At 42.8% G+C, this 14537-nt stretch overlaps 1 protein-coding gene across 1 annotated transcript; it reads left to right on the forward strand.

Moving 5' to 3' along the window:
• The first annotated feature begins 1920 nt into the window (after positions 1-1920).
• dtnbp1b (dystrobrevin binding protein 1b) lies at positions 1921-13081 on the forward strand. The gene is made up of 4 exons (XM_071901580.2): positions 1921-2303; positions 7913-8080; positions 11502-11645; positions 12738-13081. Exons 1-4 carry the CDS (start codon positions 2252-2254, stop codon positions 13079-13081), a joined length of 708 nt encoding a protein of 235 aa, XP_071757681.2. The 5' UTR covers positions 1921-2251.
• Positions 13082-14537: the final 1456 nt, after the last annotated feature.

The raw sequence follows: 14537 nt of genomic DNA on the forward strand, positions 1-14537 counted from the left end.
CCAGACAGTTAATTTAAAATGACGGGCAGAACAAGTGGGGGGATTTAATTTTTATGTCGGGATATTGAACGTTTGATCTGTTTTGGTGAGTCATTGTGGTGCAACAACAATAATGAAATAGGGGACGGATTGTTTGAGTCACCGTTAATCTGCATAGAAAAAAAAAATAGTTGTGCTTATGAAGAAATGATGGTTTAAAAGAAGTTTTTGTTTACACAATAGAAACATTATCAAGGATACTATGATCTGTAATTTAAAAATAATGAGCAATGCTTTTGTAGTGTTTTGGAATGAATTCCTTCTATGTTACTATTATTATCCTTACTTAACTATTTTCTTTCTTTCTTTCTTTCATTCTTTCTTTCTTTCTAATGTCATTTTATGAGTTGATAAAGTCATTTTACCTGACAAATTATGTATTATTTGTGTTTTATGTGAAGCACATTGAATTTGCCTTGTGTATGAAATGTGCTACAGTATATAGATACAGTTTGCCTTGCCTTGCCTTACTCACATGCATTTGTGAAGAAGCTTTTCATAGCAAACAGACCTATAGAAAGACAGCACAGACCTTGACTTGCACATCAACAGTGGGGGAATTGCTGCATCTTCTTCAGCCTAGATGTCAAGGTTAGGCCCTGTGGCGGTGTGCCTGTCCTCCTGGTCTCTCTTTCTCAAAGAATGACACATGAAGGAAAACATTCACTTCCCACACATCCTGCATCCCATCCCCCATCCCATTCTCTCTCTGTCTTTCTCTTTCTCGGTCCCCCTCGGTCTCTCTCTCTCTCTCTCTCTCTCTCTCTCTCTCTCTCTCACACACATACACTCACAGCCACAGAGGGCCATCAAATGTGTCTAATATTGTCTGTGCACACACACATGCGCACAAACACTGGCTCCAGTCCCAGTGCTTTGGCGTGCATTGAAGGCAGACTGGCCAGAAAGTCTACTGTAGCTTTCATCCATCCATCCATCCATCCATCCATCCATCCATCCATTCGTCGTGACTCCAATCCTCCCTCTTTCTCCACTGCCAGGTCCCAAGGGAGCACCTGATATGTGAAGTGCACTACAGAACTGTGAATAAGTATGGAACCGCTCTGGAGTGACTTAAATTGGCTCTTGGCAGCCGGAAAGATGATATTGCCATTTGCAAGGCTGTTAGTTGATGGTCACTTAAATCAAGCCTGCAAATGCTCTACAGTCGATATTCTTTACACCTAAGGAATCTTACTAAAAAGAATTCTGAAAGTGCCCTAATTAAGATAAAACTAGTACTTTAAATAGCACACTGAAAAGCAGTCTTAAATAGCCCTAAATGAAACAAAATTAGTTCCTATTCTAAGTAAGCACATATTTAACGTTGAATGTGCAAAAGGGATATGGTGACCAAGTTTGCACGATGAACACTTGCCCTGAGATTTGCATTCTGCTCTGCGAGGCAAGCTGTGAGAAAATTATTCCGTTTAGTCAAATCCAGAACTTGAGTTGAATCCTGAAGACTTGAATTGAATCGCCCTTGATGGCGTGTTTCCCCGCTGCTTATCTTCCCATAGACATAAACACACACACTTACACAAAGCAGAGAAAATAGAGAGAGTGAGTGTTTATGATAGAGAGTGACCAGCTTGGTTAATCAGTAGGTAAGGTACGTTGGAGCAAAAGATTAATGACTGTTTGTTCTATACGTTGCCCTCTTATTGTGCCTTATATTGAATGGGTACATGCAAAACATACAAATGCAAATACATGCAAATATATACACAGGTGCATGGCCACCCACACATCCACATAAGCAAGCAAAAAAACTCATATTATGTGCACGCTGTCAAACTGAAACATTTAGACACACACACAACCACACAGGCATACCAGCCCTTTCCTGTGGGTTTTGCTTCCTGGATTTGCAGGGTAGATACCAGACGTTTCTCTACTATTGAAAACAAGATACGACTGTAATTACATCAAAACACTCATTCCATAGTCATTCGTCTGCACAAATAGCCATCTGGACAGGCAAAATCTGATTATTTAATGTTCTTTTCATTTCTTCTGAGTTCTGGGTCACACAGTTGAGAGTGACAGGAGAGGTGGGGAGGAGAGCAGGCGACATGCAGCAGACTGTAGGTCATGAGCCAGACTCAAACCCACGGCTTTGTGAGTACATTTCATATACCTGAGCCTGCTGATCTACGGAGCACAAGGAACAGCCTGTGAGTGGGACAGTATCGTTTTTTTTTTGCCCTGCATGATGATTGTGGGAACAGATGCACCGAGTTGCACAGCAAATACAAACTCAGGTAGTACAGTTTTTCTTTTGAAGGGTTTCAGTAGAAAATGCTACATCCATTTTGAAAACGTTAGCTGAAGTTCCATATTTTTAAAAAGCACAGATGATTATTGTCTTCTAAAATGTTACTTTTTTTTGTAAAAGGTTCAACACAGCTAATGACTTCAGTAATATTCACCAGTGAGTTAAACTTTCAAACTTGCATTCATTTTGTTGTTTTGTTGTGAATTAAACTCTTCTTTCTGTTCATTGCAGAACAGATTATTCAGTTTTAGTTAATGACTAATATTCTCTCTCTCTCTCTCTCTCTCTCTCTCTCTCTCTCTCTCTCTCCATATATATATATGCTATTAAAAATAACTTGTCTTTGTAATGGACCAAAATGACGTTATTTAATTTGACAGCAATCGCCTTAGCACCTATGAATCATTACCAGATCTATGTCTGTGTGAGTGTGTGCATAATGCATTCACCACTGTACATATTAATCATGTCATATTCTAAGTGTGTGATGAGCTATTATTTGAGGGTGTGTGTGTATATTTCTGTGTTGGTGTAATGCATTAATGACATACATACAGTATGAATGAGGGTATATCTGAATGTGTGTGTGTATAACTGTGTGTATGTGTGTGTAATTGTGTGTGTGTGTGTGTGTGTGTGTGTGTGTGTGTACGCTTCCCCCAAACCTATAAAGGCTCATGCTCTTAAAGTCATCATCACCACAGACTTAATCCTGTGAGCTAAAGATGAGCCAGTACTAAAAATAGTCACGGTAGCTAACAAGCGTAGAAGGATATGGTTGTCCTGTAGATGATGAAGAAGAAAGGAGCAGGGAGGAGGGATGGGGGAGGGAGGAGCGCTTAGTGAGAACAGAGGTAGCATGAGAGGAGAAATTCATAAGACAGACAGACAGGTGGGTTTATGCTCCAAAGAAGGTTGACGAGATAAAAAGCTCATCATTAAACGATGAAAATGTCATTCATCTGGGTGTTCAGGGAAGAGGTGGGGGGTTATACTGACATAAAACATAAATATCTACACTCAATTTCTTGCTTAGGTCAAGAAGAGTGGGAGGTTTGGATGACCATAATAATATGGCATTTGGAATATATTTGTAATCACAGCCACTATAATTTTAATATGAGTGGTACTCACACAGATCTTTGTTGATATTGTTATTGATTTTAACTACTTGGGGAATATTTGACTTTCTTACCAGGCAATGTAAGCACCTCAAAACTATTTGTATGTTGATTGGAGGGAGGAGAGGGAGAGACAGATAACAGACAGACAGGTCCGCAGACAGAAAGAGAGACGGACAGACAAACAGATGGATGGATGGACAGAAAAAGAGATAGGTACACACATAGGTAAATACAGTCGATACATACTGTGTAGACAGATGCTGTAAATAAATAGATAGCTCGGGCTAATAATGGTAGGAATTCGATTAGGGACGGAGAGATAAAAAGACAGGATCTTGCTCTCTCATGAGTGCTGTCTGTCTGGAAGCCCTAATTAAGAGTAAACACACACACACACACACACACACACACCCGTCGCTTTCTCTCCCTCGCTCCCTCTCTGTCCCCTCTTACCAACCCCACACAATGCTTGACAATCTGAACAAAGCTTCCCCAAGGCCCCTAATCTAATAGAGCAGTCTCTAGAAGCCATCCACACACACACACACACACACACACACACACACACACACACACGCACACACACACGCACAAACACTACACACACACTTACCAGCCAACAGAGAGGGAAGGACAGAGAGAGGGGCAAAGATGAGGGAGTGATGGAGAGAAAGACGGGCAGTCAGATAAAAGAGAGAAAAGGAGGGCACCGGGAGAGAGATAGAGTGAGAGAGAGAGATCATTTCTAAGTCTCCGAGGGCAGTTGGTGTGGTGTTCATGATGAGTGAGCTCTGGTGGGACCTCATTGTTCCCTCCTTTGTGTGTGAGTGTGTGTGTGTGTGTGTCCATCTGCTGCGAGACCCCCTTAGGGCCCAGCCTATTCTGTCAGGGGACTGGTCTTTGTGAGGGTGCCCAGTCTCTGATCCTTTTCCCCTACAGTAGAGTCAACACTCCTGAAGCATTGCAGTATTGATTTTACGGGGAACACAGAAGCAGAGAGAGGGCATGGAGCAGAGCTTTGTAAGACAGCATAGCATGACACAGGATGTAAAACTCATACAGTCGCAAGGAGGGAATGTTCAAATCACAGAGACAGCAGACAACTGACCGACCACCGACCTGTGTGTGTGTGTGTGTGTGTGTGTGTGTGTGTGTGTGTGTGTGTGTCTTCCCGTCTGTCGGTCTGTGCACGTCTTTCTGGGTCTTTCAGAGGAACATTGACATCACTGAATGGGTATTTTTATAGTGTGCTCTCTGCACACTGATGAAAGATTGATTGATTTTGATTTTATTTTGACCTCTTTTAGCCCATTGGCTAATCTTCCAAGAGTCCACATTAAAAACATTTAAGCATACAATAATTCATATTAATACAACACATAATTGTTGACACACACACACACATATCATATACATACATGCATACATACACACAGATAATCTACATACATTGGCACATATCCTGTATGGACCTACATATATACACATATTCATCTACATGTGTTCACATATAATACCAATACAAACCTACCGAAAGAGCAATGCTTTCATTATTGCTCTTTCATCAAGTAAGCAAAATGCGGTTCTTTGTGTTCCTCCTCTATTATTATGGCCAGAGTAGTGCTGGAGAAAAATACAGATTTTTAACAGTAGTAATAGGCTATTAGGAGGAGGAGGAGCAGTTTATTTCTTTAGCAGTCATTTTTAGTAAAAATACATATACAGGTAATTCCTTGCATAAGCAGGATTTTAGTAAGTGCATGCACTTCCGCTGTAATTACTATAATCTTGCCAATGGAGGATAAAAACACAGAGATGTCAATGGCATATTTCTTCTGTGGCCTTTTAAAAAAAAGGTACATTTTAATCCATTTAGACCTTAGCACAGCCTTTGACACTGCAGACCATGCAATTTTAATTGGCATCAAGGACACAGCGCTTAATTGGCTCAGCTCATACCTCTCACATAGATCTTTCTCTGTCAGTACAGGAAACTTTTCTTCTCCAGCACATTACCTGTCCAGTTCCTCAAGGTTTAATTTTAGGCCCCATCCTTTTTTCCAATTTACATGTTCCCACTTAGCCATATCACCTGCAAACACAAGATTTCTTCCCATTGATGTGCTGACGACACAGTGATATATTTGCCTCTGAAGCCTAGTGACTCAAACAGCCTAGCAACTGTCAAGGAATGCCTCAGTGACATAAAATGCTGGATGTCCCAACATGGGTTGCAGCTAAATGAAAAGCTACTACTTCAAATTAATGAAATCCTATCATATGGAACACTCCTGGGAAATGAGGTGTTCGCAGGTCAATGCATCCGTTTCAGTGAGTAATGTGAACGATGCCGTTTTCAGGGCATGATAACGTGGCATGATGCTATTTGTAGGTTTATGTGCCTGATGTGTGGCGAAGAAAATGAACAGAGGCAAATTCAAATTGGCAAGGGCAGGGAATCCCTTTAACCCATCATTCCCCAAATCACATTAAACCAGCAGTAAAGATGTGGGTCAGGTCAGACGTTTCAGTCCAGCTAGCTCTTGCTAGTTAGTAACAGGGAGTGGTCTTATATAATGCTCCTATCTATCAGAGGGAGACGAGAGAACTAAAGAGACAGCCTGTCTGCGGCTCCAGGCTGTAGCAATGCCCGGACACATAGGGGGATACTTGTGCACAAACATCACAAACACACACACACACACATGTAAACATATGCATGCACACACAGCCTTTCCCCACCCACAGGGGCATGTTCCTATCTCCCTGTCTCTTGAATATGCTCCTCCCTCTCTGGCCCTGACCTAAACAGCCAGGACAGAGCCAAGAGTCCTGTCCAAGCCAATTACAGTCCCCCCAGAGTCCTGCCTCGACCAATCCCAGTCCAGTAAATGCCTTATCAAAACCAATCGCATCCAAGAATCATTGTATAGCATAGGTAATCACCCCTTATCTTTCTGCACTACCAAAGCATGCAGTTTTACAAGCTAATTACATAGCCTAAATATGAAAGAATACAATGCAAAGCCAAACATACAGTATACATCAGACCCTTTTGGCCTTCTATATGACTGTTGTGTACATATTTTTAAATTATACAATGGGGTTTAACAGGGTTCAAGGGTCATGAAACTCAATCAATACATCCATGACTGTGTAAACTTTAAATTCAAGGGAGAAAAACAACAAATTGCAGTTATGTGACTTTTTTTTCCGAGACAGCAGTGGCACATTTCTATAATCCTGATAAGAAGATTCACTTGGGTGCAACTTTGAGAGAGTTCTTGTTCTGCGATCAATAGCATGGACTTGTACAAATCCTGAACCTTCCCTTTAATGCCGCAGCAACACTGATGATGGTATAGACCGCGTGAGAGGAGTCTTGGTTGACTGAAGCGTGTGCAGCAGAGGGGGGCTGCATGCGTGACACTTCAGTGAGTGTGTTCCCTCCTGTGCAGCCCAGAGGAGGCAGGGCGTGGAGTTAATGAGGGCCGGGGGAGTCACGGAATATGTGAATGCCTGTAGAGCATCGAGCTATACATCGTTCTGGTTCAGTGAGGATTGACCCCGGCCTGTGGGGGATGAGTTCGGCCGGCTTCTATCTGCCATAGCACTCTAGTTTTATATCATGATGCATTTACGCATTGGGTCTCATAAAGAAAGGGCAGAATTGTAACCAAGTAAGTCAGTTGTGATTATATTCACAATTTTACCTTTGCTAAGGAGGTTAAGTTTTCGCCCGCTGGTTGGTTTGTTTGTCTGTCTGTCAGCAGGACAGAAAACATGAGCTGATTCACATTAAAGACCCCATGAAATGGCAGATTTACTTCCTGGATTTGATGCATTTCCTGTTAAAACAGGATGTTGGGGCGGGACATAATGCAGTGAGGGATCATTCAAAAGTCGGAATATGAGTCAGGGAGAGAAAGACAATTTTATTTGATGGGAGGGGTGCAGAGGGGCGGGATTGTTCAAAAATCTTATGGTTTTATTGGTTAGAAATTGATATTTATGCCTACTAGTGCAACATGAGGTCACCATTAAAGATAATGTATTTTCCAGGAAGTAAAAGTAATGGGAGTTCATTTCATGGGGACCTTAAACTTGGTGGACAGATTGGCCTTGAGCCAAGGAGCAAATGACTAGATTTTGGTGGTGATCTGGATCTGAAATTTCCGCCATTATTTAATTATCGTTGTTAGCCATAACTATGAAACTAACGGACATAGAGACTTAATTCCACATCCTAAGGGAATGTTTGCAGTGTCAAAAAAAGTCATTTAAACTTGAAATATAAATGAGAGGAATGATGTCTTTGGGTGCACAGCAAGTTGGAGAGTTCTTCAGTGCGCTCTCCAACTGCCTTCTAGTTTGTCTCACGAAATATTCAATGTTATAAGCGGTCATGTGCATGTGCAGCTCCCGAATATACTGTATATGTTTGTAACTCTCCCCTCTCTCCCATTCCTAGTGGAGCTGGAGTCGGAGCATGCACAGAGGGTCCCGGGGGCGGAGCAGGGTGGGGTCCCGCCGCCCCAGGTCAAGCTGAAAGAGAGGCAGAAGTTCTTTGAGGAGGCCTTCCAGCAAGACATGGAGCAGTACCTGTCTACCGGCTACCTGCAGATCGCTGAGAGGAGAGGTGAGACAGAGGAGTGGTGGGGTCAGAAGCTGTAGAGGCTTTAGGGTTTAGGCAACCTCACATAGTCATGCTCTTTGTTGCTATTCCAATACAAGCTTGAAAAGTAACAAAGCAAAAAGAAAAATGTCGAGTGGTTTAGACTGAGGCAGTGGTTTCTGCCACCAATCCAACAGATCCAGCATTCAAATGAAATACTTCCCGAGTCCCGATACTATCAGCCCAAACCTTCAGACTTCAACTGCATATCACCAGATTGAGCCATAATAGCTTTCTGCAGCGAGACTCCACACACTGAGTGCCTGTCGCTAAACACACAAGTAGAGCCATTACTTTGAAAAATGCCACCACACCATATAAATGTAGTCTTCCAGTGGGATTGTAATAGAATCTCGCAGCAGTTTACCCCATGTATTACTGCCAAAAGCCTGTGCTAAAATACCCAAAGGACGTGCCGAAATGAGGGACTGGATGAGATATGCGGTCTGCTTGAAAGATGTATGGGAGTCTATTGGCCCAGCGTTTGTAATGTGATTTTTCTTCTTCTTTTACTCATCTATCCTCCTCCTAATCCTCTGGAAATGGCTTATTAGAGGAGATTGTGGAATAGGGAGGGAGGGAGGGAGGGATGGAGGGCAAGGAAAAAGACAGAAAGAGAAGAGGGGGAGAGAACGCGAGAGACTGTTATGTTTTCACTGTCACGAAAAACAGCTTTTTATGAATGCAGTGTTTTTCATAATGAATCCCTTAGACGAAAACAATCACAAAAGCGAGGTTTGAGGTGCAACGAGTGACGACTTCACACCTCATTATCTGAAGACTAAGTCAGAATAGTGGTTAAGAAACAGTAGAGGTTGTTCATCTTTAGACTTCTCACTTTAAATGATAAGGATGGAAGGTGCATTGACAGTACAACTTGTATGCAGGCTGCTCAACAAGAATTCACAACAGACCAATATGGTTCTTCATCTAAAGGCTTCATTAATTACCAAGGCTTGTAATCAGTTACTGATGAGGCTCACTTTATTATTCTGGGAAAAACACATCTGAAAATAAGGCTACTGTGTGAGAGCTGAATAGCACGGCACACGGCGACTCCGGTTATCCTTCACGCAGCCGCAAATCCCTACGGTGGGGCGGCGCCACTGAAAAGAAAAGAAGAAGCTGATAGTGAGAGAGTCTTAAAAGGGAGAGAGATACAGGATATAGAGTGAAAGGAGAGAGAGAGAGAGAGAGAGTAAGGAGGAGAGAATGGGCTGTGGATGTCATGAGCCACCGAGCCATCAGAAGCCAGTCTCAAGGGTCTTACACACACACACACACACACAGAGACACACGCACACACACAAACTCCCTGCAATCTCACTGCAGGCTAAACAGTCCTTCCCAGCAGGGGCACCTTTTAGGCAAGGTCATGGTGGGGCTAAAAGAAGAACATGTTGGAGGCAGACAATCGGAAATGATCTTCTCAAAGCAGCTTTTTCTGAACCAAGACTTTCACAACAACATAGCCAGAGTGTTTGTATATGTGTGTATGTGTGTGCGCGCGTGCATCTGTGTGTGTGTGTGTGTGTGTGTGTGTGTGTGAGCATGCGCATCTGTGTCTTTTTGTTTGTGTGGAAGAAAAACAACTCCATTCGGCGGTGAATATTGAATCAGCATCCGCTATACTACGTTTTATGAGCCTGAATAGCTGGTATGTGGTGATTGCATTGCTGACAGGCTAGATATGGAAATGCACATGAGAAGGAGGCTGCATACTGAGAAGTCATTAGCGAGCATTAGACCCAAGTTCCTTTAAGATGTGTCACAGAGAAAAGCCGTGGCTGTCTCCCACAGAGAGAGAGAGAGAGAGAAGGGAGAGAAATGTTTATATTACCGGAGGGGTGTAAAGACAAATGTGTGCGCAGGAGTGATTTTGTCTGCATGCAGGTTTAAATACACAGCGTGCCCATTCGTTTGTGTGTATGCATACATTTCATCCATCCGGGCGTGTGTGTTTATGCATACATGCATCAGTTTATATGTTCGTAAAGTACGTCTGTGGACATTCACGTTCACATGCCGGTGTTGGGGCATTGTTATGTGGAAATATGAGATTTATTTGGATGTCTGTGTGTGTGTGTGCGTGTGTGTGTGTGTGTGTGTGTGTGTGTGTGTGTGTGTGTGTGTGTGTGTGTAGGTGTGTGTGTGTGTGTGTGTGTGTGTGTGTGTGTGTGTGTGTGTGCATTATAAGGACCAGGGAGACTCTTGAGGCGGTCTCCATGGGAAATAACATTCCCCTCTCTCTCTCTTTCTCTCTCTCTCTCTTCACTCTCTATTCTGCTCTCCTTCCCTGTGCCGCCCTCCTCTGCTCTCCTCATTTCCTTGAGGTACGGTAGCCAATGGCATCATCTCTCACTGCTGTGCGCCGACCAATCATCTCCCTCCTTACTCATGTGCTGGCAACCCCGCCTCCCCCACCTCCCCCCCCCACCCCACCCCATTCCCACACAGTGCACTGACTGGCTGTTTGTGACGCATGCACCACATCATTATAGCGAACGGGGGGGCTTGGGGGGACACACTGCCCCCTTGCAAGGTGGTGAATCCAGGACTACAGTCTAGTAGTTAGTACATTTGCCGGTATGTAGAGATAACACTCAAAGTATCCAATGGTTTTATTGTACACCGACCCTTGGTTTTCATACGAGGCAACAAGCTAGAATTTGCCAGTTTTAATGTTGATTCTAGATTCATCACAAGACAGATATGAGGCAAAATAACACTGTTATCCTTTGATTAGGCAGCTTTATTGGGCTCCATAGTGTGAAAAAAGACAGTACAGTATGTACAGTATGTCTATCCTTAGAGCTAGGTTTCCCAAAAGCATCCTGAGAATAAGTTAATATCTTGTTCTATTGTACATGAATGGAGTCTAAAGATGTTTTTTTGGAAACACAGCCCTCATACATCAATATGGCTGCCTCCTAGACTGGCGTCATTCTCTCCTAAAGGGCCATCCCAGTGTTTCAGATGGTTTTCAAACAGGCAAAAGTGGATATAGACATTAGGAGTCTCTGCCTTGTGGGATGAAAATAGTAATGAAATCAAAACCAGGAGGCTGTCTGCTTCTGGGCCGCTGCAACTTGTTCACTTAATGATACTGTGCGTGTAGCTGTCACTTTCTACACACAGTTTCCTACACACAGTGACACCTGCCACAGGTAAAATGAATATTCCTCGTACACAAAACACTGCTTACCCATTTAAAATGCCATTCAGCTTCAACGTACTCATTTGCTTTTGCTTGGCGAGTTTTGGAGGGGACAAAAAAAAAAAGCAAAAAATACCTCTCTTCCTGGACTCAGCCCCTTGCTGTTGCATTCTGGGTGCTGCGGTCTTGCATGAGGCTAATATCTCTGTTGCCCTGTGCCGTGTCCAGAGCCAATAGGCAGCATGTCATCCATGGAGGTGAACGTGGACATGCTGGAGCAGATGGATCTGATGGACATGTCCGACCACGAGGCCCTGGACGTGTTTCTGCACTCTGGGGGAGAGGATAACAGCGCCGCCTCGCCTGTCTTGGGTAGGTGGCCATACACACACACACACACACACACACACACACACACGTTATACACTACCAGTCAAAAGTTTGGACACACCACATTTTTCTTTATTTTTACTATTTTTCACATTTTAGAATAATAGTAAAAACATCAAAACTATGAAATAACACAAGTGGAATTATGCAGTGACCAAAAAAGTGTTAAACAAATCAAAACTATCTTATATTTTAGATTCTTTAAAGTAGCCGCCCTTGCCTTGATGGAAAGGCAAAGGCTTTGGAAAGAAATTCATACATAGGCATCAACATCACTATTTATAGTTGTCTAAAAAAATTATTTCAAGCATTTAAGCATAAGCCTTTAGATCAAAATGGCTTTTAAGAGAATGAAAAACATAGAACATTCAATCAGGTGTGTCCAAACTTTTGACTGGTAGTGTAGTTAATTTATATCAAGGTACTACTGTGGTCTTGAATATTAAGCCTCAGAGTCTTGAATATAAAAGTCAAAACTACATGTGATGCTCAACCATAATGTTAAGGCATGATGCAACATCAGTCCACATACTGCTGTCTGGGGGAAATGCTTGTAACAAGGAGCTGTCTATATCAGCTGCAGCATCTAAGTGAGAGTCTTGGTCTAAAAATAATTTCGGATGACTAAATCTCCACTCAGTCTCTACATTTCCTTCTGTCTATAGGCCGGACAGATTGGCCAAATATTGGCAAGTCTCAACAAAACTTTTCAAGGGACTGAGGAATTCTGAAGTGATTCTGTCAACTTCAGTGGGAACTCAAACATTTCTCCTTTTATTTACAGGAGTTGGCGAAAGATAGCAAATAAATAATAAATAATCATAAATAATACAACTGTTTGGGTTTCCTTTTAAGTGGAAATGGTTCCATTCCCCACTGACTTGAAAGGAGGCACAAACATTGAAAGGAGGTTGTCGACAATTTTTTCTAAAACTAGAAAAGCGAGGTTCTGGCAGTGAAATGGGTTACAAACACAAATATGTCCCAACCGCCGCAGCACTATCTTATCCATCTACCTACCTGCCTGCTTGAAAACACAGTCTGAATTATTCAAGTGCTTCCTCTCCCTCCCAGGTCCTGATGTGGAGTCTTTCACCACGGAGATCAGTCTCCAGGTTCCCACCCAGGCTGAGCTGCGCCACAAGCTCTCCTCCCTCTCCTCCACCTGCACCGACTCCGCCAGCCAGGACACAGAGGCCGGGGAGGAGGACGAGGAGGAGGACGAGGAGGAGGCCGAGCGAGGAGGAGGAGGAGGAGGAGGAGGAGGAGGAGGAGGAGGAGGAGGAGGAGGAAGGAGGAGGAGGCCCCCGGTGGTGGTGACCCTGGACGAGGAGGAGGTGCAGCCCGACGCGGTGCTGCTGGACGGGGCGGAGCGAGAGGAGCAGACCAGCAAAGACTGTGGGGAGAGCAGGTCGTAGGTTTGAGGAGAGACGGACTGAATTGGACGCACATAGAAACACACACACACACACACAGCTACCAAATCAAAGTCAGATATATAAGAACACTGGCTTCTCATATTCACTTCATGTTTAGGAAGAACATATGAGAGAGTAAACACTGAGGTTGGACTAACTGCCACTTGACCATGCTTAAAAAGAGCACTGATGTGAGTTTTCAATTCCAATTGAATCCTATGTAACAGGTTTGGGTTTCTCAAAAGCATTATAGCACTGAATGAGATTATATGCACATTAATATTTTGACATTATTCAGAATACTCTTAATTCTTACTTCTGTTTTGGAGTATGTTGAGATCATATCATGTGACAGCCATTATGATAGCCAGGATAAGCCTGTTGCTGGTAAGTGATGAGAACATGGACACCTAAATGATCCATGTGTCCCTGTCAGATGGTCTGGTCTGGTGTTCCATGCGAACACTTGAGCACACATTCACTTGAGACTGTGACTAGCATTATCTCAAGAGTGAGAAACTGAGAACTTCAGCTCTAAAGCTCATGGTAGGTAATCTTATATGTCTGGCAGTTTTGCGTAGGAGATTGGTGAAATTTTACACAAAAAAAACAACATACTGTTTTGAACTCTCAGCAACTACTTTTCCTGTTTCAGTAGATAGTGAACATGGTGGGTGATGTGTACAGCTAAAAATCATTGCTAAGCAGGTGAATACATGGTTGCTCACCTGCAATAGTTCCAAAAATGAAGCTGGCAACATTAGCTATATTGAGTGAATGACATAATAAAAAACCCCAAACAACTTTCTGTTACTAAAATGTCAGTCTTCTTAATTTGGATAATGCTATGCCCATAATCACTCAATAGTGTACACTAAAGCAGTGGTTCTCAGCCTTTTTCATGTCAAGGACCCCTCATTTATTACACATTAGGGCCATGGACCCCCATTTGATGAGATGTTGTCTCTCAGACTCAAATCTGAGAATATTTTTTATTGTTAGATATAATTTTGTCCAGAATTCCATGACTGTCTGTATTGTAGGTAGAGAGATAACAGTGAAACTATAGTCAAAATAGTCATTCCTCTACATTCTATAATTGTTGTAAATGAAATAATGAAGTTTAACAATTGATCACTTTGCTGGGGACCTCCTGGAATGCCCTCAAGGACCCCTGGTGGTCCCCAGACCCCACGTTGAGAACCACTGTACTAAAGAGTTAGCATGGAGCACTTGAGTGAATGATCTACAGTGGACACACGGATGACTTTCTCATTACTTAATGGCTAAGTTGACCAACAGGCCAATCCCCCCAAAAATGTGGTGTCTTCCTTTAACTGGTTATGAGCTGTATCTGCAGTACTAAATTCATCATTAGATAATCTTTGTATTATTGGTATTCTGTTTAGCAGTCATCTGGCAATTGGTTATATACCACATAGTAGCCTACTGTGTA

This window comes from Centroberyx gerrardi, chromosome 19 (genome assembly GCF_048128805.1).
Source record: "Centroberyx gerrardi isolate f3 chromosome 19, fCenGer3.hap1.cur.20231027, whole genome shotgun sequence".
Taxonomy (NCBI): Eukaryota; Metazoa; Chordata; class Actinopteri; order Beryciformes; family Berycidae; genus Centroberyx; species Centroberyx gerrardi.

Bases quoted from the DNA above. Each gene is read 5' to 3' on its own strand.
- dtnbp1b (XM_071901580.2), top strand. From the start codon at position 2,252: ATGATGATTGTGGGAACAGATGCACCGAGTTGCACAGCAAATACAAAC. The intron at 2,304-7,912 runs GTAGTACAGTTT...TCCCATTCCTAG, and splicing joins CACAGCAAATACAAACTCAG to TGGAGCTGGAGTCGGAGCAT. The intron at 8,081-11,501 runs GTGAGACAGAGG...TGCCGTGTCCAG, and splicing joins GCAGATCGCTGAGAGGAGAG to AGCCAATAGGCAGCATGTCA.